Here is a 27628-nt window from a genome sequence, read left to right as displayed (position 1 = left end):
CCAAAGTCGTTTAGACGTCATCCATGTTCTCCTCTAAGAATTCTACAGTTTCCTGTTTCGAAGTCAGGTCAGTGACCCATTTTGAGCTGATTTTTGTGACGGCTGTAAGGTCTGTGTCTGGATTCATTTGTTTCCAATCGTTGCAGCCCCATTGGCCAAGGGGCCACCGTTGTTCTGTGGTGTCGTCTGTGCTCCTTTGTCGAACCTCAGTTGACCCTATTGACGAGGCTGTGCTTCTGGGCTCTCTATCCTGCTCCGCTGACCTACTTGTCCATTCTCCCATCGGTACCACGCTGATTGATTACTGCGGTTCTAGAGTTCAAGGTGAGTGACGCCCATCCCCAGGCTTTGTTTCTCTTCTTCAGCTGTGCTGGTGATCTGGGTGCTCTGCCTTTCCATTTGAACTGTGTCAGAATCAACAACGTAGTCGCTGGGAGTTTGATCGGAACAGCATCGAACCTTACAGCTCAGGCTGGGAAGACCTGCCTCCTTTTTTATTTTTATTTTTATTTTTTTTCTCAGATTTTATTTATTTGACAAAGAGAGAGAGAGAGAGAGAGAGCACAAGCAGGGAGAGCTGCAGAGGGAGATGGAGAAGCAGCCTCCCCGCTGAGCAGGGAGCCTGATGTGGGGCTCGACCCTGGGACCCTGGGATCATGACCTGAGCCGAAGGCAGAGGCTTATCCATCTAAGCCACCCCGGTGCCCCAAGAGCTGATCTCCTGATAACCTCAAGTTGCCACACATCTGACTTCCGTCTTCCTATCCCGTTGCTCTTTCTGGAGAGGAAAAAAAAAACTTTGATTAAAGATTCAATTTCTGAAAATACATAATACACGGATAAAGTAAACAAACTCTGCCAGAAGAATCCAACGATCCCGGCATTTTATGCGTAATTTATAGAAGGGAATGATAGTCTTGAAAAGATACACTGATTTGGGATTTTTTTTTTGGTGGTTGACTCACAAGGATGTGAATTTCAGAGACCACTGTTCTGCCCGTTTCTACTAGTGACTGCCACTCGAGGTCTGCGGCTAACTGGGGACAATTGTATTAAGCTCATTACTGGAATGGTTTGAAAAATGACCACTAGAGAACTCATGGGCTTCCAAATGAAAACCAAACCAGACCCAGACTCCACTAATGGCAGCATCTTGGGCTCTGGCTTCACTCTTGGGGATAATGTGTGTTCGTGGTGGAGGCCGGCTGGGGTCTGGCATCCCATATGCTGACCTCCTCACTGGGGACCTCACCTGAGTCATGGGCTGGCCGGAAAGGCTCCAGGTGTTTGCAGGAGGCAGCCTTTTTCTGATGATGTGGTTTCTCACTAGACTAGACCATCCCCCTGCCCCCCACCATGCTGTAGCCCTCCCGGTGGAGCCAAAGCCATTGCCAAGGACCATGCTCTGGGCCGGGCAGTCCAAAGAGTGGCTGAGCTGCGTGCGGCTTCCAGTCCTGTCTCCCCAGTGAATGAGGGAGAGTGCACGTGGCCCCTGTGTGGCCGGGAGGGTGGAAAGCCACCGCAGCCTGAACGGCTTACTGGACATATAAAGGAACTGCTCGGCTCAACACAGGGGCAGAAAAGGGTATTAGGGCTGGAAGGAGACCATGTGAAGGTTCAAGCACCATCTTGAAGGGATTCCACAGTCAGAGGAAGGAGGAGACGAGAGGGGACTCCGGGGTCTGGTGAGCCAACAGAGGGGCTCTGGCCTTGGCCCCCTGTGTCCAGGGGACCCTCCTGCTTGTCAACCACAGGCACTGTCCTGGGCTCACTGCACATGGAGGCTAGCCCAGGGGTTGCGGGAGGTCACAGGTAAAGTCATTCATGCCCCCTGGGATGCTGGCTGGCCCAAACCTCTCCTCCCCTCCAAAGCCCAGCCTGAGCGTCTCCCCCCACCCCAGCCCCCCAGCTGGGCTTGCTTGCCTTCATTTTTTAGAGACACTTTTCCGTTCACTGTAGTATTAATTGTTCACTGCAGAAAACTGGGGAAACTAAACATAGAAAACCTATATCCACAGGCCACAAGTGACTAAACGGGTCTATTCGCATAAACAGGTACACGTGTGTGCACACAGGAGCTGGTGTGTGCCCACCCTTTACTGCACAACACAGCACACTTACGGGGCACGAAGCAGATGGCATGCCGTGTGGCGGGCGATTATCACACGCCAGCCACGCCACGGGAGCCCCCAGACACGGTCCAGGCACGGTCCTCCTGGGTCATCCGCTGTGCTGGCCCGTGGACCCCTCCCGCCTCTGAGAGCCTCATTTCCTTGGTGTTTCTTGTATTTTGTTACCTAAACATGTACCCCAAATGGGTCCCTCAGGCTTATTTCTGAGCCATATGTGAATAAAACCTCCGATACACCCTTGTTTCTGACGTCTTTTGCTCAGTTTCACTTGGAAGATAAACGTTGTTGAATGTAGTTCATGCACGAATATGTCCCCTTTTATTTCCCAGTTTTCCTGCTGCCAGACGTCCGGCAGCAATGCTGCACTGTTTGCCGGGCACCTAGTTCTCCAGTGGGACGAGTTCCTGCTCCCTCCTCGCGCGCCTCAGGTGGGAAGGGCTGTGTCCTGAGATTGCCAACGGGGGCGATGCCAGACTGTTTCCCGATGGCCGCACAGTCCACCTTCTGGCCGTTCCACCTCGTGCCTGGCTCCGGAGCTGTCAGACCCCCGGCCGGTTTCTCAGAGCGCCTCATGGTTGTGTGCGCAGACATTCCCAGCATGTGGGCGATGTGTAGTGGGGTTTGCAGGGTGGCTGTGGGGGAAAGCAGTCGGCAGAAAGAGGACCTTCAAGGTCTCTGCAGCCCTATTTACCGTGAGTGCAACCAATTATGTAACACTTTACACACATACATACATGTGTTACATACAGGTTACACAGTTACAGTTTAGCTCTACATTAGTAACTTAATTACATATAGTCCTATTTGTGAATTTCTTATATATTCCTGATTTGCCAGTTACACTTATTGGCTATACAAGTAGCTATTTTAGGGAACTGAAGCAGCTTAGAAGGGACAGCAATTTTTTCCCTTGTGAAGTGAGTTCAGCAGTGAGTTGTGAGAATGAATGGGGGCGGCCAGAGGGGTTCCCGTGCATGGTGACACTGAGCAAAGGTTCTCTCCCATCCACTGCCCCCCCTCCCCTCCAATAATCACTGAGGACCGCTGTGGACTTGTCTGCTCGTCCCGGTGCTCTGACGGCTGAAATGTAGGTAAGGGTGTTCTTCTTATTCAAGTGTCCCAGACCTCCATAATCAAGGGGATTGTATAACCTGACTAAAATCTTAAGCGTTAGGGGAGCCCAGCAGGCTTGGTCTATGGAGTGTGCAATTCTTGATCTCGGGGCTGGGAGTTCAACTTAAAAATACAATCTTAAAATAAAACAAAATGCTGGTTTTGTTTAAGACAACGATATTAACGTCTCTCTCTCTCTTACTCTAACTTCAAAACCACTTTCCCTTTTATGCGCAGCACTAAATAACCCCTCCGTCCTTCCTCACATTGAACACAGAGAGGCTGATTTTTAAAATGTGTGAACATTCCAGGATCACAACACCGATCACATTCTCAGGAGCCAGGATGGCAGACCCCCGGTGTGCGGATTTCCTGAGTGGTTCTGCAGGCCTGCGGGCCAGATGGAAGACGCTAGACATCGCCAGTCATGCACCATCTTAAAATGCTTGAAATTAGCTGGCTTTGCTTGAATCTAATCCCCTTTGATACAGACCTATTAGAACATGAAATATTTTGAAGACAAAGGATATAATAATTTACTTCTATCTTTGCTAGATCAGGTTGAACAGCTCAATAGGACTTTTTTGGAATCTTATTAAAAAGACTGGTTTGTATTTGAAACAAGTAGAGAATCTGACTTTTTCCAAGAGCAACACATAAATTTTTTCATCATATTTTACTCATATTATGCATGTGGTTATTGCAGTACTAAAAAATATCAAAATAATTTATGACTTATAGAAAATCCATGGTGCTGGTCTTTATTTGGAAAAACAGCAGGCTAAGGGTTAGTGGATGGATTGTTCTTTCATAGTCATTTTTCTTAAGATATTTTTGGTGTGTTTTATTACAGAAGGCTTGGAAGTAGAAAAACCATACTTGGTTTTTGTGTCTCAGAATATGATTTCCTCTCTCCTTTCAAATTTGGAAGATTTACACATCGCACCGTGTTCAGTTGCTGATTTCAATCACTGAAAGGTGAAGTCGTCCATCTTTTTAAGGAGCCGTTCCAAAGAGCTGATGAGTTAACATCGCTGCTTCTTGCCACATTTGCTCTTCCTCGCACAATGGGATTAGCATTTGGAAAAACGGCGGGATAATGTGTTGGCTGGTTGAGAGAACTGGTGTTTGGCCACAGGGTGTAGAAGCCATGGCTGGGGAAGGGGCAGCCCCAGTGGAAAGCCAAGAGACCGGATCCGTCCCACCAGATAAAGCAGGAAGCCGTGGGGCAGGCCGTCTGTCCTTGGAGAGGACACACCACCATGTTCGGTCCTCACGGGACCCGTCTGGAATGCATCTCCCCCTTCAGGCCATGAATCTGCTTGGTGTCCCAGACCCCAGCCCCAACTGCTTCACTGGTCACCACTCTGCTGCCCCTGACTCTGCTAGTCTCCCTCTTTGCTCTCAGCCACGATGATGACCTCAACTGCCAAGGTCACAATCATCACCCACTTGTCACATTCGCCCCCTGTCTGCGTCTAGCCAAGTCCTGAGGCCTCTTGACTCCTCACGGCCGCCTGGTTGGAGGGACCTTGCACCGTGCCCCAAAGGACCCTCCCTGAGGTGCTGTCACCGACCCATCCTCTGTATCACTGGTTTCGTTCTATGGGTTTGATTTCCCAGATTCCCCTCGAAACCGTCCACTCTTCTCTGCTCCCCGCCTCCGACCTCATCTTGAGAACAGCCACGTAGCTGGTTTCTCTCCCCCTCTTACCCTGATTAACGACCAGGCAGCCTCTTCAAACCCAAGTCTAATGAAAATGACCCAGAGGTGCTCCATCTGATTTGAGAAAAGCCCAGACTTGCCACGATGATCAAAAAAAGTGCCTGAACAGACACGGACTTCTCGCGTCTGAGTGGGAGCTGGCCTCTGATGCTGAATCTGGGGGCCCCCGGCAAATGGGCCGGGGACTCGCCCCCATCTCCAGGCTCTGAGCCTTGTCCCTGGGGGTCAGAACACACAATGCTGGGTCTGCCGCTAAAGACAGTCCCAGACTTGAGTTCACGGGCACATTCTCTGCCCATATGGAGCTTTGTCCCGAGGTTTCTTGTAAAACCGTGGCGGAGTGTACTGCCGACTACAAGGGGCAATAAATCCCTGTGTGAGCTCCATTCCGGGAAACACTTAGTCTCCACAATTGGAAGCATCTGTGTTGTGTTGTCCAAATTTTAAATCTGTGTAACCTGGGTCTCCTTTGGCTTTCCATGCCTGAAAACTTGGAACCAGATACGTTCCCCCAGAATCATCAACCGCATGGGTCTGCTATCAGAGGCCCCAAACCCCGTTGCTTCTGTGAAATGGATTCTTTTCCGTGGCCCCTGACGGCATTCTCGAGCTGTCCGCCTGCTCTCCAACAGCCTCCAGGGTCCACCCGCACTCAGCAGAAAGGCTTTTGTCTCCGGGAGACCAGCTCCTGTCTGTACCCACGTGTGTTTACAACCGCGCAATTTTCACTTAACGTGAGAAAGATCAAATATCCCTTCCGATCAACCGTCTCCCGGACCTGCTCTGGTTCCATTATTTCTACCTTGTTCAGACTTTCTGGGCAGGATGACTTTGTGCCAGAATCCAGCTTCCCAATGCCCAGAAGAGAGATGGCTTCAAAATTCTGGCCGTGGGTCAGTGGGCCGCTGGGGGAGGGATTTTATTTATGCGTGTGAGCGTGCGAGAGCATGTGCATACACGTTTGTGTGTTACTCAGGGAAGAGAACAAGGATGTTGACCCGGATTTTGCTTACGGTAAGGGAAGTGATGACAGCATTCAAAGATTCCAATGTATCCAAGTGTTCTAGAAACCTCTGGAAGACAGGAGTCATGGACTGCGATCCCTTGGGTCTGTGAATGGAAAAGGACTTACATGAGACTCTCCCCGCTATCTTGGTTTCCATATACAGACCCCCACAGGCTGGACACAGTGGATTAAACACTGGTTTTATGCTTATCCCATCCCCTTCTTCCAGGAGACATGAGGAAGGCAGTGGAAATGATCTGGGGGCGAATCAGGGTGCTCAGCATTGGTGTCCCTCCCTGGGGAAGCAAGAAGTACTTCCCTGCCCTCCCAACCTGCCTGCTGAGTGAGGGGCGGTCCAGGAGGGTGTCTCTGGAGAGTCTCCTACCTGACTCACCTGGAAACATCTGAAGCTGAGAGTTTGGGTGGATTGCTGGAAATTGGGCTGTCGTAGGCCAATGCCACATTCTGTGGACAGAGGGGTGAAGGCGTGGGCTTCCACAGACTAGATGTGGAGTCAGGGTTGAATCATTCTGACAGGGATCTGGCCCAAAGAGGGTATGTGTTTATGTGCATTCCCGCTCTTGGGCTCCAGGATGGCAGCGCTGTCCCCATGCGCCCGGAGGCCGGTGTGGCCGTGTCCATCCTAACGTGGGTAGAAATGATGGCAGTCACTTCCAGGTAGAAGTTGGAAGGGTCGGGGGATGTGACTTGCATCTCTTTCCCTGTTACGATGGCTAACGGTGAGTCACTCATGTCTGTTTGTTCCATTCGGGACCTGGTGTGCTGATGACACAAAACAGAGCCCCCAGCCAGACTGCAAGGGTCAGGGACGCTTGCGGGATGTCCTCTAGATGAGGGAGGTCTTGCTTTCAGACAGCATGTAACCAGGACACCATCTTCTTCCTGTCCAGACTGGGGTCTCCATGCACCCTCCCGCTGCCTCGTGTATCCAGAGGAAGGGGCATCCGGGGACAGATGGCCATCGACAGGTGGGCACAGTGTCCCTTGGGTGTGCATGGTAAGCACCGCTTGGCTCTGCGTGCGTCGCCTTAGGAGCAGTGATGGCCAGAGCTGGAGAAGTCCACTGAGTGACAACATGGGGATGGCTGAGCATTGGGTGCCGTCCCGTGAAAGTCAAGTTTGCACGGTCACCACCAGGAGCCACCAGAGAGGAAAGCATCGCTTTCAGCCAAACAGATGTGGTTCGCAGAGGAAGGGCAGGCTCAGGACAAGTAAGCATCAGGAGAAAAGTGTCTCCACTCTCGGACCTGGTGAGGGCTTCATCGCCTCTCCGGGAGGGTGGAGCGTCGGGGACCACCCCAGAAGTGCGGTGGCTGAATCAGAGCTTCATAAAGACGCAGCCGTGAGTTCACGGCTCCTCGGGCAACGTCAGCCTGTCCTTTTCAAAGGACTTTTTTATTGTCTTTATAAAGTCTCGATTAAGTAGCACCTACCTTTTATTGAATTTTTCTAGGCACAGAGCTGTCTGAACCATGTATCCTATGTCTCTACTCTCCCATAAAATATGTTTATGTATGTATACAATCTTCACATCGTGAGGTCGCTATCCGTACCTGGTGGTTTCAGAAACCGCAGCAGCAAGGGCAGGCTGCTCCTTGCTTGTCAGCGGCTGATGGCAGGGCTTCTGACTGTAGAGTGTGACCCCTCCGCCCCCACCGGGCAGGGACCCCTCCTTGTCTTGGGCTGGTCACGGCTTGCCGTGAGCCACAGGCTGAAGGGCATCGCAGGGGCAGGGTCTGGGCCAGGGGCTCAAGGCGGCGTGGGGCCTGGGATCGATGCAATCAGGGGCTCCCTGCAGATGGGAACAGCGGGACCACCCACCTGTGGGAGACCTCCAGCCGCAGACCCCAGGGTTTCCATCTTCAGGGAGATCCTCTTTTTCTCCTGGAAAAATCCAGAAGAGTGGAAATTACCTCCATCACAAGTCAAATGGCTAGGACATATTAAATTTTTGTTTTTTTTTTTAATTTCTTAAAGATTTTGCGGCGCCTGAGTGGCTCAGTCGGTGAAATATCTGTTTTTGGCTCAGGGCGTGATCTCAGGTCCTGGGATTGAGTCCCACCTTGTCCTCCCTGCTCAGCAGGAAGCCGGCTTCTCCCTCTGCCTCTACCCCTTCTGCTGCTTGCACTCTCTGTATCTCTCTGTGTCAAATGAATAAATGAAATCTTTACAAAATTTTTTTTAAAAAATAAAAGATTTTGTTTTATTTATTTATTTTATTTAGTAAGTAGGGCTCCACCAGACCCAGCATGAAGCCCAATGTGAACCTCGAGCTCAAGACCCTGAGATCAAGACCGGAGCTGAGATCAAGCGTCCTACCCTCCACGTATGAATTATTCCATTCACGATGGGCGGGCTCTGACGTGAGCTCTGGGTGCTCAGCACAGACCTTTCCGTGCTGGACACAGAGCAGGAGTGAGGCCCCCCCCCCCACGGGCTCACCTGCCCATTACTGGAAAGGGACTCCGGCTGTGGGACATCAGTGCGACTGCAGGTTAGCCCTTAAGGAGAGGTTGTTTTTGTTTGTTTGTTTGTTTGTTTTGTTTTTTTCAATCTTATGGGAAAAAAAGGGCGTAGATCTAAAAGGCCAAAAATAAATTACTGTAGGAGTAAGAAGGGCACAGAGCAGAAGCAGGGGTGGGTGGGGAGCAGCCGTGAATGAGAAGTCGAAGAGGGGGGAGGAAAAGGCCTTGGAAAAGCCGTGTGCAGGCCAGTGAGAGGCCCCCAGGGGGAAATGAGGCCATCCCCAGGCGTGCCAGCGCCAGCTCGGTCCCCTCAAGGTTAGCAGCAATCTGGCGTCAGGGCTTTCAAATAAAACAGGCTCCGAGCTCACGATTTTCCTCTAAGCGTTGCTGGCTGCCGGCAGGAAGCCGGGAGGTGGTTTGAACATTCCTTCCCAGGCCTGTGCGAGGGGAGAGAGGGCAGCCAGGCAGGGCTCGGGGATCCCGACCTCCTGGGGCAGGAAATGTGCAGCTGTGACAGTGACGTCATTATAGGGTTAATGAAGGAGGCTACGGGACACGGAGAGAAGGCACCTTCCCCCAAATAACATTTCCTAGGTGCGTATGCATTTTTTATCTGTGTAGAATTCGATTTCTTCATGCGTCACGGACATTACTGGGCCCCGCGACTTACGATGTCATCTCTAGCTGAGGAGTCAGGAGTCATAGCCGAGACCCGGGTGGGGCACTCCAGGACAGGAGCTGCTTTCCTGGCTGTCCCCTTCCTGGTTCAGTCCTGTTTCCTGGGGACCACGCTCCCGCCTCTGTTCCTACCTGGCCAGGACGCGGAGAAGCAGCCCCAGCCTCGGCCCCCGGTTCCCTGGGTCCGGCCCCAGGAGAGACCACGGAGACAATACTGCACGTCCACTGTTGTGACCACCGACCGCCCCAACCCCCGGAACCTTTCCCCAGTCCCGCTAGCCGCTGACCACGGCTGCAGACGGACCCTGGCCCCGGGCCCCGGGAGCACAGAGAAGGAAAGCCCAAGTAGCCTCCAATGGCTGTTGGAGGAGGGGAGCCGTGCGAGGCACACGAGGCCTCCGGGGTGACCAGGCAAAAGACACTCAGCAGTGCCCCGTGAAAGCCACGGGGTGAGAGAGGTGGCCTGGGGGCTCCGGGAGAGCCGGGCTGGGCAAGGGGAGCAGCCTCCGGCAGAGGGGGGCTCGGGGAAGCGGAGCGGGACTCAGGCTGCTGACGCAGGCGGGATTCGGGGCCCAGCGGCCCGGGGGTGTCTGTCCTAATTTGTGCCGGGCCCACAGAGACGAGAGGCCAGGCCGCAGGTCCCTATGGACACAGTGGTTCCCCCTCACAGGGCACGCACCCCGGGACCCCAGTCACATGTTCTTGCTTTCTGCCCCACTCCACGCTCGGCCGGACTTGGAGGCTCTGTGTGTTGGCCGAGCTGAAAGGTCTCTTGGGCTTTCTCTGAGGGATGTGTGTCCTCTGTGAAGGGGACAGGGCTGCAAGCCTGGGTGGGGGCTGAACCCTGGTTCAGGACCCGGGTCTGCCGCCTGGCTGGGCCTGGGTGCTGACGGGGTGTGGGGGACTGGAGTCTGGCCCGACGGCCTGGGACAGGGGTGGCTGGAGGCCGGAGTGTAGGGGGCCCCACGCCACAATGGCTAGGCCAGAAACTGGGGCAGGCGTGGCAGTGTTTCAAAGTCTCTGCAGGGCCGTTTCCGTGCATCAGGGCGGACACCCACTGTGTGGCTCTCGAGGCTGATCCAAAGGCCCCAGCCAGGGTCTGCATCTGAGCTGTCATGCGTTGTGTTGGGGACAAAATGCTGGGACTCCATCCAAGCCGTGGGAGAGTGGGGGTTGGGGGCCAATTGCTCCCTGAAATCCGAGCCGGGTGGTTGCTCGAGTGCCAAGAGGGCTTTCGAGCCCAGCTGTGCCTGGCACGGGGCCTGCTGGGGCCCAAGGCAGGAGAGGTGAGCAGAGGGTGTTCTGGAAAGAGGCGCAGGACTGGGGAGGGCTGCCCGGGGACCCTGACGTGGGTTCCTGAGGGGTGGTGGGGGCCTGTGGGGTGGGGAAGCTGGGGGCAGCAGGAGGGATCACCATGCCCACGGACGCCTGAGCCCAAAGTGTCCCTGAGCGCGTGGCACAAGGCCACACGCAACCGCGGACCCGTGGACGGTGCGGGCCCTTCCCGAGGAGGGGACGTCTTCACCTTCTCCAAGCCTAATTCAGAGACGACTGGATGGTGCGCCTTTCGGGCTCCAAGGAGACCAGGATCAGGCGGTTGGAAGCTAGGGGAAGGGTGGGAGTCAGGAGAAGGCTGTGGTGCAGGTCGGTGGGGGCACACAGGGCTACGGCCCAATTCACTGCCTGGCACCCCTGGCAGTGCGAACTGGGCCCTGTGCCTCAGTTTCCTCAGGGCAAGGGGACCGGTCAGGAACAGAGCCTCCCTCCTGGGCCTTGTGAAGTGTTAGCATGCCCCGTTGGGGTTGGCGGTTCAGGGCTTGAGGCAGAGGCTCTGGGAAGGGGGGCAGGGGGCGTGCACTTGGCCTGCTGATGGCGGCCCTCAGTGGTCGGGGTGTCCATCTCCCCAGGGGCGTCCCACAGGGGAGGTTTACTGCACAAGCGCCGAGCTCTAGCCCCTGCTCGCTTTTGTTTCAGGAAAACATGAGCCATGTAGATAGCCAGACGCCCACTCTGAGTCACTTCCTGACTTCATCTGGGGCAATGGTGCCTTTCCAGGGGCCGCTCCCTCGACACAGACGAGCCAAACACCGACGCTGTCCTTCATCCCCCCGGATTTGCCTCCATATAAAATGCAAGTAATTACATTTCACAGTAAGTTCAAGACAATCAAAATGCACCTTATGAAACGCAGGCAGCTGTGAACGGCCTCACGATGGCGGGCGAGCCCCATAGGCGGTCCCCCCGCTCCCCCCGCGGGAGCAGGGCCTCGGTGGCGGTAGCACAGGGTCAAGGGTGGCCAGGAGGGGCAGGCTGTGGACCCCAAGTCCCACCCAGCACCCTGGAAGCATCCAGGAGCCTCCACGCGAGGCCTGACTTCAATTATGTTCATAAACCTCAGAGCCGTGAAACCACAACGCTGCCCCATCTTGGCTAAATTAACATCTTCAAAGTAGATCCTTTAAAGTAAACATAAAAAGATCATCTTTAAATAGCACGAGACCTCAGATGTTTGAGATGGAGGGCCCCAAAATAGATGATGTGCACAGCCGAGGATCGCCAAAGCACCCTTTCTCTTTAAAGGGTTTCCACTTCCGTTTTGGTGGAGAACCCTGATAATTCCGAAAAATACAAAAAAGAAAAAAAAGGGTTTCCCTTCTACCCCTCTATAGTTATGGCAGAAAATCTATTGCAGACGGAGTAACTTAAATTTGTTAAGATTTCTCTAATGCTGGTGACATTTAGGGTGGGACAGTCACCCACATGGATAACTGGTCAGGTGCAGCGTGGTGAGGTGCGGCCCAAACCTGGAATGCATCCTGTCCTCCTTGGCCCATGGATCTAAATTCCAAGAATTTCTCTGCAGGGAGTATCTCCAGAGAGGGAAGGGTTTAGAAGTCGTAGAATGCGCATGGTGGTTATTTTGTGCTAGAGGAAGAAAGAGACGCTTTCGCAGCCGAGGTTGGCCAACGAGGTCCCTCAGACATTTTCAGTAAATGAAATTGTCCTGAACCGTGGCCACCGTCGATCGTTCTGCGCCCACTGTGGTCCCGCGGACCCGCGGTCAAGAACGGAGCTGGTCCCAACGCTGGGACCGCTGTTGTCCGGCCTCTTTGGCAGGGCTGAGTCTTTAAAAGCCCATGTTACGGTATCACCGTCTTCGCTTCCTCATTCTCCTTCCTGATGTCCTGCAGACCTTACTTTAATCTAGAGTGTTTTATATGTTGCTTCTTATCAATGAATATGTTTTTTTAAGATTTTATTTTTAAAAGACGTTTTAAAAGATCTATTTTTGATTTGAGAGAGAGTGGGAATGGGGGGAGGGGCAGAGGGAGAGAGTCTCAAGCTGACTCCCCGCTGAGCAGGGAGCCTGACGCGGGGCTGGACCCCAGGACCCTGAGATCATGACCTGAGCTGAAATCAAGAGTCAGGCGCTTGGGGCACCTGGGTGGCTTAGTCATTGGGCGTCTGACTTTGGCTCAGGTTGTGATCCCAGGGTCCTGGGATCCAGCCCCGCATCGGGCTCCCTGCTCAGCGGGAAGCCTGCTTCCCCCTCTCCCACTCCGCCTGCTTGTGTTTTCTCTCTCACTATGTCTCTCTCTGTCAAATAAATAAATAAAATCTTAAAAAAAAAAAAAGAGTTAGGTGCTTAACCAACGGAACCACCAGACACCCCTTTTATTTTTCAGTCTCCACACCCAGTGTGGTGGGGCTCGAACTCACGACCCTGAGATCCGGAGTCGTGTGCTGTACCGAGGCAGCCAGCCAGGCATCCCATGAACAGAACACTTTATAAAAAAAAAAAAAATGACGTTCTCTTGCTGATGATGGTTGAAAACTGGAAAAGCTTTTGGTCCATTAACCTTTACCTGGTTCTCTGACATGTTTGCTGGGGACCGCCACATTCTCTGCACAGGAAGCCAATGTTTGGTTCCCTGCCTTCAATGTCTGGCTTCCTCTGATCTCATGGTCCGCGTCCGCCACGACTTCTAGGACAGTGTGAGGCGTGAGCGGTGGACACGTGCATCAGCCCGTCAGCTCTGGATGCTCACGCTCCTTCCTCAGAAGTCGGGAGCCTTACACCAGCCCGAAAAGCCCCCATGATGTGAGTTTCTGTTTCCGAAGAAATGCTGCAGATTGGCCCATCTTCTGGGAAGACAGGTGCACGCCGGGAACAGCGGGCAGGGCGGCCCTGTGGGCAGGGGTACTCGTCCAGCTTGGAGCCAGGCACGGCTCCCTTCCCCTCCCTGGCTACCCGGCGTGGGCTCTCCTTCCAGGTGCCTCATGCCAGGGCTGGAGGGCCCGAGTCTCCCAGACGAACCAAACAGAACACCTGTTGATTCTACCGAAACAGGAGGGAGACTCCCAGAGTGTGGGAGATGGTGAAACGGGGGGGACAGATGTAGCTTCTGTGCCACCGCTGTGGGCTCCATGACACGGGGCGGGCTTGCGAGTCTTAGTTTTCCCAGCTGTGAAATGGGCGACAAAGGCGGACGTGCAGAGCGGTGGCAAGGAGAGCTCCCCAGCCCCGCGTGGAGCGGAGAGCAGATGATCCCCACACGAGAGCCCAAGAGCAGAGGCTCTTTCTCAGCGTTTGGGGCCGTGTCCACTGGGCGCTGAAGCATGACAGCTCTGGGGGCACAGGGGTTGGTGTGGGGGAGGCCACTTACCTGGTTTCCTCCCAGTCCTGCAAATGCTTGTCGGGATGGAGAGAGCAGACGCAGTGCCACGCGTTGGTTCCTGGAAGCCCCCTTGCTACCGAGTCACTTGTCCTCTGCATTCACGTTAGGGGACTGCCACATGGCCTGAGCCCAATGGGCACATGACCACTGTCCCAGGAGCCCCAGGTCACCAAGCACGACTTTGCCTAAGCCCCACGGTAGCCATCTCGAGGCACGAAGGGGCTGCGTGGGGCAGGTTCCAGGTCCTTGTGCATGTCTGAAGCGTTTTATGGTTGTTTGGTTTTTTTTTTAAGATTTTATTTGTTTATTTGAGAGAAAGAGAGAGAGAGCACAAGCAGGGGGAGGGGCAGAGGAAGAGGGGGAAGCAGGCTCCCCCCTGAGCAGGGATCCCGATGCTGGACTTGATCCCAGGACCCTGGGATCATGACCTGAGCCGAAGACAGACGCTTCACCGACTGAGCCCCCCAGGTGTTTGATGGTGTATTTGCCTGAGAAACTGTTGACATCTTGGATCGCCGCGTCATCTATACGGCCAGGCGAGGACCCGCCCTCTGTGTCTCAGTCTGACTGTCGCAACCTGGGGCTCAGAGCCTCTGACGCCACAGGGATTAATGTCCCACAGGTTACCCCTGCTGGAGCCGGAACATACCTTCTGGGCTTCCCGTGTCTGAGACAAGGGGGCAGAGCTCGCCTGGGTGAGACGCAAGCACCGGGACGTGTGACGAGGGGGCCTCGTGGGGCACCTGCTCTCCACGTGGACCTGGACCAGCCCCGGAGGAGGAGGAGGCGGGGGGGAGCATGAGAAGGAGAAAAAGGAGGGGGAGCAGAGGCGGAGGGAGGGGGGAGGGGAGGGGAGGGAGGAGGGAACAGGGGGGCAGCAGGAGCAGCGGAGAAAGGTGTAGAGGAGAGAAGGAGGTGCAGAAGCAGAGCCAGCCCGCCCTCTGTCAGTGCCCCCCTCAGTCCCCAACTTCTGCCCATCGGGCCGAGGCCCCTGGAGACCCTCAGACCCTCAGGGCCCCCCTCCTCCAGCCCGTAGGCTGTTCTCCAACTCTCAAGGCCGCTCCCCAGGCCTCGTGGGCAGCCCTTGAACTCGCGGTGAACTTTGCATGCCCGCCCTGCTCCCCCCAGCCCGGCCACGGTGGATAATCACGTGACAGGAATGAAAAGGATCGTGCGGACGGCGGCAGGAGGCCAGCCAGACTCCCAGACTCGCTGGGGACAGAGGGCTGTCACGTTCAGGGGACGGCTCTGGGTACTCAGTGTTAATAAATCAAAATACTTAAATACGGGTCCAAGCAATCAGGAATTCTTTTCTCCCGCCCCGCGCTGCGTTTATGGGGAGACGAAGAGTGCGGCCGCCCAGCCCAGCCTCGATATCCACACGGAGCGCTGGGGCTGGCGTGGGGCTCGGTGTGCGGCCTCTGTCCTGGGCGTCCCCCACGAGCCGGCCCCCCATCTGGACCGAGAGCTCTCACTGTCTCCTCTCCCCACTCAATGGTCATGGTGGCCAAGACGGGGCTTCGGAGAGCTGGCGGCCGACCCCCCGTTAGGCAGGGTCCTGGCCTCTCTGCCTGTCACCTTGCCGGAGCCTCCCGGCCTCCCTCGGGAGGTCAGGGCCCCGGGGCTCCAAGCCGCCCCTGCACCGTGACCCTGGGCCTCACCAGCAGGCGTGTCTGGCAGGCAGGGCGACATTCTGCTGCTGTAACGGCTGAACTTGATCTCTCTTACACGCGAGACCGCATGGGCCCCACCTGAGAACCCCGGTGTGTATCTCCGTGTGTCTGGGGAAAGGTGCTCAGCCCTCCCCACACTCCCCTCGCTACCACCCAGCTCGCTGGGATTCGTGAAGACAGCGTGTCTGCGGCCTGAGTGACCGTGCACAGCCCTGGGTCCTGCTCATGGCGCCGTCCTGTCCCAGGCCTGGCGCACGGGAGGCGCTCAGCCCCGACCGGGGTGATGAGTGGTCGGAGAGGGGCGTGGTGAGGCCTGGCGTGGGGTAGGGCCGAGCGAGAGGCAGCCCGCCGGGTCCCGGATGAGCTGTTGAGGCACAGACAGAGTTTATGGGCCCCCCGCCCCCGAAGGCAAGAGGAACCGAGAGCAGGTAAAGGGTGACCCCACTGATCTCCGCTTCTCGCGGCGGCAGGAGCTTCCCTGCTCCCGTCCACCCACCGCAGCTTCGTCCCCCGTGTTCTCCGAGGGCCCTGGGCTAGCCTGGCCACGGAGAGGGTCTCCGTCTGCAGATCATCATGCTGGGGCTTGGGGGGACCTCTGGGGATGGACAGGCAGAGGGCACATGCTGTGTTGACCCGAACTTAGAGCAGACGTTCTCTTGCGTCATGGTGGTTTGGGCAGGATGGGGGAAACCATCACATCTCCTGGGCACCTTCGACTTCTCCTTGGGGCTCGAGGCTGCGCCCCTCCTCCTTGGCCAGGCCTCACTCCTATGTCCTGTCTCTGTGCGCCCCCTGCCTGCACCCCCGCCCCCGCTGCCCTTGGCCTCTCTCGTGCACGCTGGTTCTGGGGAGGGAGGGGGCGCTGCTCCCCCACCGCCTCTCTCACTCAGGGCTTCGGGAACTTGACCCCGAGTTGCAAAGCTAGAAGGATCTTTACCCCAGAATTTGGACAAGGGATGGATTAAGGGTTTCCACGAAGTTTTGCCTCCGGCCCGCACCTCCCCGCTGCTGCTGTGGTGGGACGCGTTCAGTGCAGGAGATTGGTCTGGCAAAGGCTGAACACTGCCAGTGAGCTGGCTCAGGGGCCTGCTTGGCATTTTCCCAAATGGGACATTGTCCTCTTGGCTTCACGTAGGTCATCTCTGTGGTCACCTTGTGCCCCCGAGACAGGAGAGCCCCCTGACTCGAAGCCACCATGTGACTCCTCATGTGTGTGAAACCCATGAACTTGGCTTTGGCTGGTGAATCCTGGACGGACACAGGTGGCCTTGTCTGCACCATCCATGGCGGAGGGGGCGGGAAAGCCCTGGCATGGCCGGACCCTCCCAGGGGTGAGACTCTCTTGCCCTTCAGGCCCCTGTGGGTGCTTTTCTGTTGGTCCCACGGGCCAGCCACACAGAGGCCACTCGGGCTTCTCCGTCTGGGTCTCAGGGACTCTGCACCCCAGGGGGAGGTGATACTCTGATCCCTACAAGACAAGGTGTGTCCACCCAGAGCACGGGGGTTGGAGAAGGCTGTGCTCCTAATGGCGCAGCATGGGGTTTTCTCTTTGGGGTGTGACCTGCCGCTGCTCAGGGCTCAGGAGAGGGGAAAGGAGGGGAGACCCAGGGCAGGTGGAACAGCCCGGAGGTAGGTGCGGTCAGGGTTGTGTGAGATGACTTACCCGCCGCCCACCCCACACAAAGAGCTTCGAGCATCCAAACCGCCTTGGTCCCCGGGGCAGCTGGTCAAGTCCAGTGTAGGAGGCCAGCAGAGCCCAATGGTTTAAAAGCCCCTGGACCCCCCTCCAGTACGGCCCACCCCGGTCCTGTGACAGAATGCTCTTCAAAGCATCCAGAGATGACGTCAACAGGATTCCTTCAAGTCAGCTTGGATCACATGTAATCTGAAACGTTGACACAAGCAAGGCTCTGCCGATGGAAGAAAATGCCCCCCAAGCCCTCCCTTTCTACTCTTCCTTTGACCTTGTGACAGACGCAAAGGACGCATTTGCCTGTGGAAGGCACAGGACTCAGGTCCCAGGTCTACCCCACGATGACTTCAAATGACTTCCCTGAAGAAGCGAAGGGGAGCCTAGTGCCTGGTACAAAGCGCAAATGTGCAGGGGAAGAGACGAGTCGGCATCTGCAGGGACGGTCTGGGGCTGATCATGGATGGCTCGGGCTAACCCCAGAGGGCTCCAGGGGATCCCTGGTGGCTCGGGCTAATACCCAGAGGGCTCCAGGGGATCCTGAACCTGACTCCAGAGCCTGGCATCGCCCAGATGTTCGGGTTCTGGGATTTCTGTTGGGAGGAAGCAGGGGTGGACAGTCAGCCTGGGGCAGGAGGACAATCTGCAGGTGGGTGGGATACTCACAGCCTCCGTGGTACTCATGGGAAGCTGGGCTGCCCATCCTCGGGAACCGGACAAGCCCTGTGAGGCCCACACTGCCAGCACCCCTTTCCAGCCTCCTCTGCAGAATGTCCACAAACTGCCTCAAAGAAAGCACCACAAATGAGGAGCTTCAAGAACAGGGTTGCCCTTGAAGGACCCCAAAGCCCTGAATCGCTTAGAGCCTGACCCTTGATGTCACTGCCAGACCCGTTTGTGTCCTATGGGAGAGTGTGATTGTTAATTTCATGGGCCCTGGTACCCGATATTTTGTCAAACATCATTCTAAAAGTTGCTCTGAAGGTACTTTCTGTGATAATATTAGCATTTACATCAGTGGGCTTTGGAGTAAAACAGATTGCACTCCACAGTGTGGGTGGGCCTCATCCAGTCAGTTGAAGGACTTAAGAGAAAAAGATTGACTTTCCTTGAGCACAAGGGAATTCTGCTTCCAGACATCTTCCCACCTAAACTGCACCCCCTGACTCTCCCTGGGTCTCTGGCTTGCTGGCCTGCCCTGCAGATTTTAGACTTCCCAGTCTTTACTTCCACAATTATATTCCCCCAAATGAATATCTGTACCCCCACTCTATCTCTATCTCTATCTCTATCTCTATCTCTATCTCTATCTCTATCTCTATCTCTGTCTCCATATCTATACCTATATCTATATCCTATTGGTTCTGTTTTTCCTGGAAAAACCCAGAGCCATTTTTGTTTGTTCAGCAAATCATTACCAGAAGACCTGATGGGTCAAGGGTTCTCCCTCAGACCCACTAGGCAGAAAGGGAAAGACTCTCCATTCTACAGTGAATCCACTTCTACCAACCCCTCCTGGATGATGACTCTGCTATGGATCTGCCTTCACTCAGCAAAACATGCTGTGTGTGCAGAAAGACAGGTAGGAGCCCCTGCCGTCCATGCTCATTGAAGGCTCCCTTAGAAACACTCACATGTTCAGGTTCACAGAGGATTCTGGGAAAACATGCCTCTTCTGAACTGTCTCCCTCTGGAACTTGGATTAAGCCAGTGGAGGGAAGCCTGTCCTGATGTGGGCCCTCCGACATGACTAAATTATATGCAGGCGTTATGTCAACAGTCAACATTGAGAGATGGTTTAGCCAAGATTCAAACAAGAAGAAAGAGTCAAGGCACAGACAGCATCATCCATTGGTGAAAATCTGGTGTCCTCCCAGGTGTGTCTTTATGTGCTTCTGCCTCAGTTTCCCTGCCCATAAACACGCAGCCCTTCCCATTTCCCAGGTTGGACTGGCCTAATGAGATGGAGAAGGGAAGATGCCATGCCCCATGGAGCCTAACACAACAGATGTTAGTGACTGTGCTGTTGGAGGGACCCGAAAAGGTAGGGGTGTGTGGAGGATGAGGAAGAGGAGGCTGGTACCTTCCGGCCAGACTGATTGGCACCAGAACTGCTTCTGGGTTCTGTTTTTTCACTGGCGAACTCTGCTGCTCCCCCATAAAGCCAACCAGGAGCCTCCAGCCAGGGCTTTTTCCTGCGCGACTTACCATCCAGCCAAGCCTGTCTGCAGCCCAGAGCCAGCTGCAGGCATTCTGGCCAGATGGCAAGGGATAAGCCGATTACCCCAAACCATTCTGTCCTGGTTTGCAAAGATGTAATGATCCCCATTAGTGCCTGTTAGTCAGCAGAGGACAGGATTTGAATTAGGAATTCTTGATTGAAAGCCTGACCATGTTTGAACTCTCCATAACCTGGTAAATTCTTAATGTCCCTATTAGGAGGAAATTAAAGCTCTGTTGGACTAATTATAGATTAGCAATAGGAAATCTCATTATAGAAGTGTAAAGAGATTTCACATTTCCTCAATATTCAGACCAAGCAAGCAATGTCAACTTGTTTTTGACATTAAGCACAGAAACCAGATTTTTACTGCCTTGGTGATGAACTTGTTTGCCTGTTCTTACTGCAATGAATGAAACTCATTTCTGGATGTGCTTGGCTATAACTTGCCATAAAGAGTTCAACGTAGGGCAAACATCCGGGGGTAAGGATGTTCCGGGTCCATGGCTCTCCAATGTGAAGATCCTTTCTTATCCCTCCCCCCTCTAGTTTTCTTTATGCCCGTTTGGCTTTCCTTTTGAATCTATTCTTGGTTGTAAAGTTTATTGTCAGAAACACATTTTTAAAAAGCTATCCAGTTCAGGAGTCCTCGTGAGGCTGTGGATTGTTATATGGGCAAAGTACACTAGAAATGCACGCTTGGAGACAGTTGGGGAGGGAGGGGGTTGAGAAGAGGGCAGGAGAGAACTCAAGGTCTTGTCTGGACCGACTGCAAGGCTCCACGTGGACCCGGCCCAGGTGTGGGGGCAGCTGGTGCTGTGATGGTGGGTGCCCACCCCCCCATGTCCTTCTCCCTTACAGCCCTGCTATTGTGTTCTAGACTTTATCCATGCATTTCTTTTGCCCTGACAGATGGATGGTTGGAAATTCTGGTTTCCTGAGTTATCAGTGCTTTTCCACAAACACTTTCATTGGGAATACTTATGGGGAAGGTGACTGCATCTTGGGACTCTCCGTGTCCCCCACTTTTTAAAAAAGTTGTTACTGTTTTTACAATTTCCTTATTATGCAGAGCACTGTTGCCTAGAAGAAATGCAGGGCAGGGCACATCACGTGCAGGTTTTTTCTTGAGAACCACAGTGATGCAGTTTTTGCTCTAAATCACCCAGAATTTAGAAAACTCAAGAGAAAAAGGACCATGTTTTGTATTTGCCTATGTTTCTACTCTTCTCATTATTCGTCCTTCCTTCCTGATGACCTAGTATTTGTCTTCTTGTTTTCTTTTCCGTTTAGAGAACTACTTTGGGGCCATTTCTTAGGGTAAGTCTGTTGGTGACAAAGCCTCTTCTCCTCCCATCACTTTCCTTCACTTGGACTCCTGAAGGACTTTTTCCTGGATGCACAACTCTGGGATGACATCTCTTCCACAACTTGATGAACGTCATGCCAATTTCTTCCGGCCTCCATAGTTTGCGATAAGAAATCTGCTGTCATTTGGATGGTTTCACCCCTTGTGGGTAAAAGGCCCCTTTCACAACTTTTTTTCTTTGTCTTCAGTTTTGTTATCATGAATCTTGCTGTGGGCTTCTTTGATATATTTTGTTTGAGATTCACCCAGCTTCTTGAAACTGTAGGTTTTGGGTTGTTTTTGGTTTTGGCTTTGGTTTTCCATGTGTCAAATTTGGGACATTTTGAGATGTTGTTCATCCAAATACTCTTTCAGCCACACCTGTCTCTCCTATGGTCCCCTCTGGATTTCTGCTGACACAAGAGTTAGGACTTCTGTGACCGTCCCACTGGCCTGCTTTCTCTGTTCTTCAGTATGGGTAATTTCTAAACTTCTGTCTTCAAGCTTCCTGACTCTTTTACCTCCTATTCTTGAGCTCATCCATTGCGTTTTAAATTTGGTTATTGGGTTTTATAGTTCTAACATTTCCATTTGGTTCTTGATAGTTTCATTTTTGTTCTTGTGCCGTCTAGTTTTCTTGCCATTTGTTTCAGGTGTGTTCCTGGTCATCCATGGAAGAGTTTCTGTCACGGCTGCTACAGTCTTGCTCAGATGCCTCATTCTAGCCGCACCCCTGCCCCGCCCCGGACTGTGGAGATTAAGCTGCTGGTTTTTGGGTCTTGCCATCCTTCTGCCCCTCCTGGCACATGCAGACTGTTGGTTTCTCCATCGCCCAGTCTGGGATCTGAGAAGCAAGAAGGAAACCCAGGGAGCTCTTGGCTGGGCCATTCCTCAGATGCCGAGGTTTGTAGCCGGTTTGCCTCCCTCCATTTCCAGAGGCTTCCTAATCTGTGTTTTATAGGGTGCTCAGGACTTTTAGTTGAAAATGGAGGAAACTATGGCTACACCATGTTCCCTGAAGAGGAACACCCCGATGTGTGTGCTGATATTCTGGTTAACGGACGGAGCTACGAGGGATGCGTACAGTGGACACGTGCGGCACCGATGACTGTGACAGCAGCAGGCAAGCATGCCGGATGACAGGCTCGGGTGTAAGAGGCATAAATCTGAAAAGAAGAAAGTGTCAGTTCATTCTGAGCTAAATTTGAACTGAAACGATCTCTTACAAGAGTGGTGATCAGAGATGCAGCCCTTAGACGATCAGGTGGGACAGTGGCCCATCTCCCAGCCTGTTGGGTAAGTCCGGGATGCCCACCCGTCCCCACTCCTGGAGCATGTTGAGGAGTTTAGCAACCTGGACCCAGAAATCTTTGACTGATGCTGGAGGCAGGACTTGCTTACATGCAGAGAGAATCAGACCACACAGGCAAACAGAAAAGCAGCGAGAAAGCAAAGACAAGTCCCGCAGGCCCTTCTACTGAAACGTCAAACAGTCATCCTCTGAGATTGTGTGGAGCAGCCTGGAAGTCTGAGCTGACTGTGACCCAGCATTTTGTGGACAATGAGTCTAAAGTCCTCTACGTATGACCTGCGGCCATTTCAACCCTTCTTGTTCACCTCTGACTCTCTCCAGGCCATCTTACACGCTCTCCCCTGCAGCACACACACATGCACTCACACAGGCACTTACACAGACATACTTATGCACATTCACAACACACACGTATGCACACACACTCACACATGCACTCACGTGTCCACTCAGACACACAGGTGCACTCACACTAGACATGGTTATGCACATATGTGCTTACACACACGGACACACACATGCACTCACAGACATGAACTTGAATGCACTTATATGCTCACACAGATGCACACACATGCACTTATACACATGTGCTCACACATAGCCACATACAAGGCACTCACACACATGCATTCGCACACATGTACACACAGACACACTCACACACGTGCACGCACTTACACACAGACCTACAATTGACACAAGTGGGCACATTCCAATTCAGTGCTAAGGGGAGTCAGAATCAGTTACGAGAACTGCAAGGCTATAAAACAAAATCAAACACTAATACATTAGGAGTTTTTAGTTCAACATCTTGTCTCCAAATGATGGTCCAGAAAGAGATCCAATCCCTTGCCCGAGGAAGAAAGGCTTTTAAAAGACGTTTTTGCGGAGGAGCTGTTCATGATCAGAAGACCCAGACGTGCTCTTATTTTTAAAAAATGTTGAGACTATAGATGACTTCCCAGATGAAGACCCATAACTTCCCACTTAAGGTCACTGTAGCTTAGATGAAAATAAGACTATGGACAATAGTAGAAATATTTTAATTGTCAAGGTTGGGTAGATCCCAACATTGAACGTTGGGAGAGTGGGTGCTTAGGACTGCATATTTGCAAATTAAAACTCCAGATCGACAAGATTCATACTATGATTCCAAGCATTTCACTGTCAAACTCCTTGGCTGTAGAGCTCAAACACAGAATTCTAATAAACATGTAAGTCACGGGAGTACCATTTGGGGCCCGTCACAGATGGATCCAGATACACCTGCATACCCGTCATCATGCCGAGGCCTCTCGTGACCCATCTCACGTCCTGCCCTCTCCTCCCTCCCCAAGGTAACCACAGTCCCGACTTCTGACAGCAAGTGTCCCTCCAGCCTTTGTACTTCTTGTATCAGGAATTGTGTGCTAGGTGTGCCTTTGTCTGGGCTGTTCGGGGGGACCTCACGTCTGCAACACATCCGTGTGACTCTCCTGCTCTGACTACACGATGTGCCCATTCCGCCGCTGACAGACACTGGTTTTCCTTTTCGTCTCATTTTTAGTTACAAAAAATGAAGCCACAATAGGCGTTCAAGTATAGTTTTTGTTGCTATACGCATGCTTGTGTCTCTGTTGGGAATTATTTTTAACAGATTTTGTTTATTTGTGAGAGAGGAGGAGCAAAGTTGCAGGGCAGAGCAGAGGCAGAGGGAGAAGCAGACGCCCCACTGAGCCCGATGCGGGACTCGATCCTAGGATCCTGAGATCATGATCTGAGCTGAAGCCAGACCCTTCACCACCTGAGCCCCCCAGATGCCCCAGTTTCTTTCTTTTGTTTTCCCGCAGGGAGAGAGGCCGACACATCCCTTTGGACACCAGACATACTGCCCGTTAAGAGGCTGGGCTTGCTCCCGGCACGGCCGTTGGAACGACCGCAGCTTTGAAGCAGGCTCCTGCGGCAGCTGGAGTGACGGTGAGGACGGCGCTTCTGTCGCCGGAAACTGACGAGTCCCTAAATCTCAGACTTGAGAGGCGGCAAGTGCCTCACGTCCTAAGGCGCTTCTTAGCACAAGGGGAGGCAGATTCTTGGGGAACATTTTATTAGGAATCAGCCTGGCAGACCTGGAAGCTTCGGGTCCTCACCATCACTCACACTCCAGACCTGTGTGGACACGTCCACCCGTGGCCTCCCTCCACGGTCAGCGCCATGCCCAGCCCCACTTCCCTGAACATCCGCCGCGTCTCATCCCTCGTGTTCTCCTTCTAATGCCGTTGGTGTCGACTCCTGTGTCTTGTTCTGGCGCAGCTTGTGACTCACAGTTCTGGAATGTTCCTCCCGCCTCCTTGCAGAGCAGCTGCTCAGCCTGCCGGGGTGCCTGTCCCTGGCCTCCGTGGCAGGCTGGCCCTCATCGGCATGGCCAGCGGGTCCTGGAACCTCTGGACAAGCCTGGAGTCCAGGCCATGGGCCTCCCCACGACGGCCGCTCCCAGAGGGTCTCTTGGGGGTTCCCGAGGGGGGCCCTGCCAGGGCATCTCCGTTGGCTTCCGCGTTGCTCTGGCTCTCGGGAAAATACCCATAGCAGGACAGACCTTCTCCCCTGACGTCAGCTGTCCTCCCAGCCAGCTGAGAACAGACGCCCAAAGCTACGGTGCCTGCCTGACACCTCAGGGACGCGCTCTTCCCTTGCAGGAGAGACATGCCCCAACCTTGAAAATGCACTTACAGGAAATGAAGTAGTCGGTGTGGCATGGTCAGCCCTGTGCAGTACAGAAGAACCCTCTTGATGCTTTGGGACTGGGCTTAGGCTTCCCGCTGTCCTCCAGGTGCCCCAAGCCGCGGCAGGAAGACGGCTTCGTACACGGGTGCTAATCCCTCACGGAGATCGGTTTGTGATGGGCTGCGAGATCATTCGCACAAGGAGGCCGGCAGACTGGGGCGCTCGGATCCGAGGCTGAGCTCAGTAGACTGAAGTCTGAGCCTGCCGGTGTCTCGAGGTTGTGAAGTCAAAACACTGGGGACCAGCAGTCCCCAACGCCAGCTGAGCTGTCCGCGTGGCCCACCAACCACGGACCGCCCACTACTGCACCTGCTCTCCCGATGCCACTCCCGGTTCTTGACGCCGTGCTCCCGACCCCTTCCGGTCTGGCGCTGCCCCATTAGAATCTGTGCTCTGATACACTCTGACGACGTTGACGAGGCCTGAGCTCATCTTTTAACGGGACCGCGCAGAAAGTGAACAGCGAGCCGTGGGTTCACGTCGGGACTTCAATATCCTCCAGCGGCAGACGTTTACCAAGTCAGTTTCCTGGACCCTGAGCAACAGAACCTATTGTTTGAGGAGGGTTTACTCTGGACTCGAGGTCTGTTATTCTGTTGAAATGCTGTGCTGTGGCATGCGAAATGTCAACCTCTTTTTGTGGTTTCCATTAGTGCGAAATAAAAGTTAATCCCCGGCTCTCCACCAACCCAAACAAGGTCCGCTGGAGGCCTCACCCCCAGGACCCGTGAATGTGAGCTGGCCTGGAAACGGTCCCCCCAGACGGGATCCAGTGAGGATGAGGTCATTAGGGGGCCCTAATCTGGTGTGACTGGTGTGCTGATAAGAAGAGGAAATGGAGGCACAGACACAGACACAGGGAGAGAGCCGTGTGAGGATGCAGGCAGACATCGGTGTGGCGCAGCCAAGGCCCTGGGAAGGCAGGAGCAGCCAGAAATGGGAGGAGCCCGGGAAGATCCTCGCCCAGTGCTTTCAAGGAGGGCACAGCCTGGCGGACCCCTTGAGTCCAGGCTTCAGTCCCCAGAACCAGGAGAGGACCAAGTCCTGCGGTTTGGGCCCCCGTCTGTGTGCTTGCTTACAGTGGCCCCAGGAAACAGACCGCAGGGCTCAGCCAGCGCAGGCCAGCTGGTGTGTGTGGGGGTGCGGCCTGCAGCCCCGCACGCTGCCTCTGACTCTCCCCACCCTGTGGGACCCACAAGTGTCCCCTGCGGCTGGCTGGGCTCCTCGGCTACAGCTCCGAGGTTCTCATGACTGAGGATGCGACGGCCGAGATCCAGGGGGTACTGGGGCCGGTGGGACCGTGTTTACACCGGGATGCGGCCAGCTTCCTGCAGAACCCGACAAAGTCAGCTTCCTCTTGCCGTAGGATCGCAGGATTCTTGTCTCTCGGGGTCGCAGAAGGGAGCTGCGGAGAACAGGGCAAGGTGGAGGGAGGCTTATTCAGGGAAGGCGAGAACAGCTCCCTGCAGTGAGGCGGGTCCTGGACCGGCTGCCGTTGAGGGCTTTTATAGTCAGTTTTTTATGGAAACGGGCCAGGGAACTTGGTAAATATCTTGTCTATAACACCGAGGACAAACAAGGTGGGTTCGTAAATGTAAGTCTGTGTCTGGAGCAAACAGGGTGGCTTGTCACGCTCACTTCTCTGGCTGACACCGTGTCTACAGCATTTCTCCACGGCCGGAGCCCGTCTCTCCCTCCCTAGCCCTCCTGTCCCTTACTCAGTCTCGGCTGAGGCACTCAGGTGGCCACGTGAGCTACCGGGTAGGGGGGCCTAGGTTACACCTGCCACATCGGGCCACGTCTGCGGCACACAGCCGGACGCGGCCGCTCTCTCACGGAGCTCTGTGCCTCCCTGGTGGACGCAGGTGCGGAAGGATGTAGGGAAGCCCACACGGGGGCAAAGGCGATCAGAGTGCGGCTAGCTCGGGGGCAGAACCAGGGTGTTTCCAGAGCAAAGGGATTTTTTCCCTTCTAAGTAGTGGCCAGGAATGAACAGTTTATGTTTAAACTCCACGAGGAGTTTATGAATTATCGAAACTTTGTGAATCAGGGCACGGAGGCTCAGGGACAAACCAGGAGGCCATCGGCCAGAGGCTGGGGCTGGGACCTGGCCCGTCCCCGAAGATGACACCTTCTAGGATTCTGGCTGGTGGGAGTTTTCTGGCAGTCACTCGTGGGACGACACTGTGTCCAGCTTTGTCCCTGTAGGGGTTTTGATAAACACGACTCTATTAATTCACAGAGACAGTATCCACGTTCTTGGTCGGGAGAGGGCAGGACAGGAAGGGGACAGGCCAGGTGTCCTCTGGAGGCACTGGGCACATCTGCTCTGCCTCCTCCAGCCACCGCACCCCTCCCCCCCCCCCACCATGGGCCAGTTCTTCTCCCAGGGACACCGACTTCTCTGTGAGGTGGATACTTAGCGGGGCTCGGCGACAAAGGCACAGGAAGTGTGTGTTTTACTAAACGAAGAAATGCATTGCAAAACCCGTTCTTTCGAGAGTGTGCTTAGAAACAAATTAAGTTCGGTTTGTTAGTATGTGAGCATCGGCGTTTAGTGGGAAGACAGTGGATTTGAGGTCGGACTAACGTGTCTGGGTCTTGGATCTGTGACTCTGGGTGTAGCTACCTGGGGAGTCGACCCGTCAGTCTGTCCCATGGGAGTGCGTCTGCGGCCCTGCAGGTGGAGGTGTGGGGGAGGGCATGGGGACAATGCTCCTTGGGTTCCCACTCGCTCGGGACCCATGGGGAACTCTGTGAGGACGTCTGCTGGCCCCTCCATGGCTCTGGCCTCCTTGCTG

At 54.2% G+C, this 27628-nt stretch overlaps 1 protein-coding gene across 1 annotated transcript in view; it reads right to left on the bottom strand.

The window, feature by feature from the left end:
- The window catches only part of PKD1L1 (polycystin 1 like 1, transient receptor potential channel interacting), a 166311-nt gene that overhangs the window by 34172 nt on the left and 104511 nt on the right, over positions 1-27628 (bottom strand). The window contains exons 54-59 of the mRNA XM_032874935.1: positions 15990-16088; positions 15644-15857; positions 14470-14580; positions 6372-6442; positions 5089-5189; positions 2588-2764 (exon numbers count right to left, since the gene is read on the bottom strand). Coding sequence (XP_032730826.1) covers positions 2588-2764; positions 5089-5189; positions 6372-6442; positions 14470-14580; positions 15644-15857; positions 15990-16088 — 773 coding nt within the window. The remainder of the gene's footprint in view (positions 1-2587; positions 2765-5088; positions 5190-6371; positions 6443-14469; positions 14581-15643; positions 15858-15989; positions 16089-27628) is intronic.

This window comes from Lontra canadensis, unplaced genomic scaffold (assembly GCF_010015895.1).
Source record: "Lontra canadensis isolate GAN:19392208 unplaced genomic scaffold, GSC_riverotter_1.0 scaffold54, whole genome shotgun sequence".
In the NCBI taxonomy this organism is placed as follows: domain Eukaryota; kingdom Metazoa; phylum Chordata; class Mammalia; order Carnivora; family Mustelidae; genus Lontra; species Lontra canadensis.
This window is presented reverse-complemented; position numbering and strand designations above follow the sequence as displayed.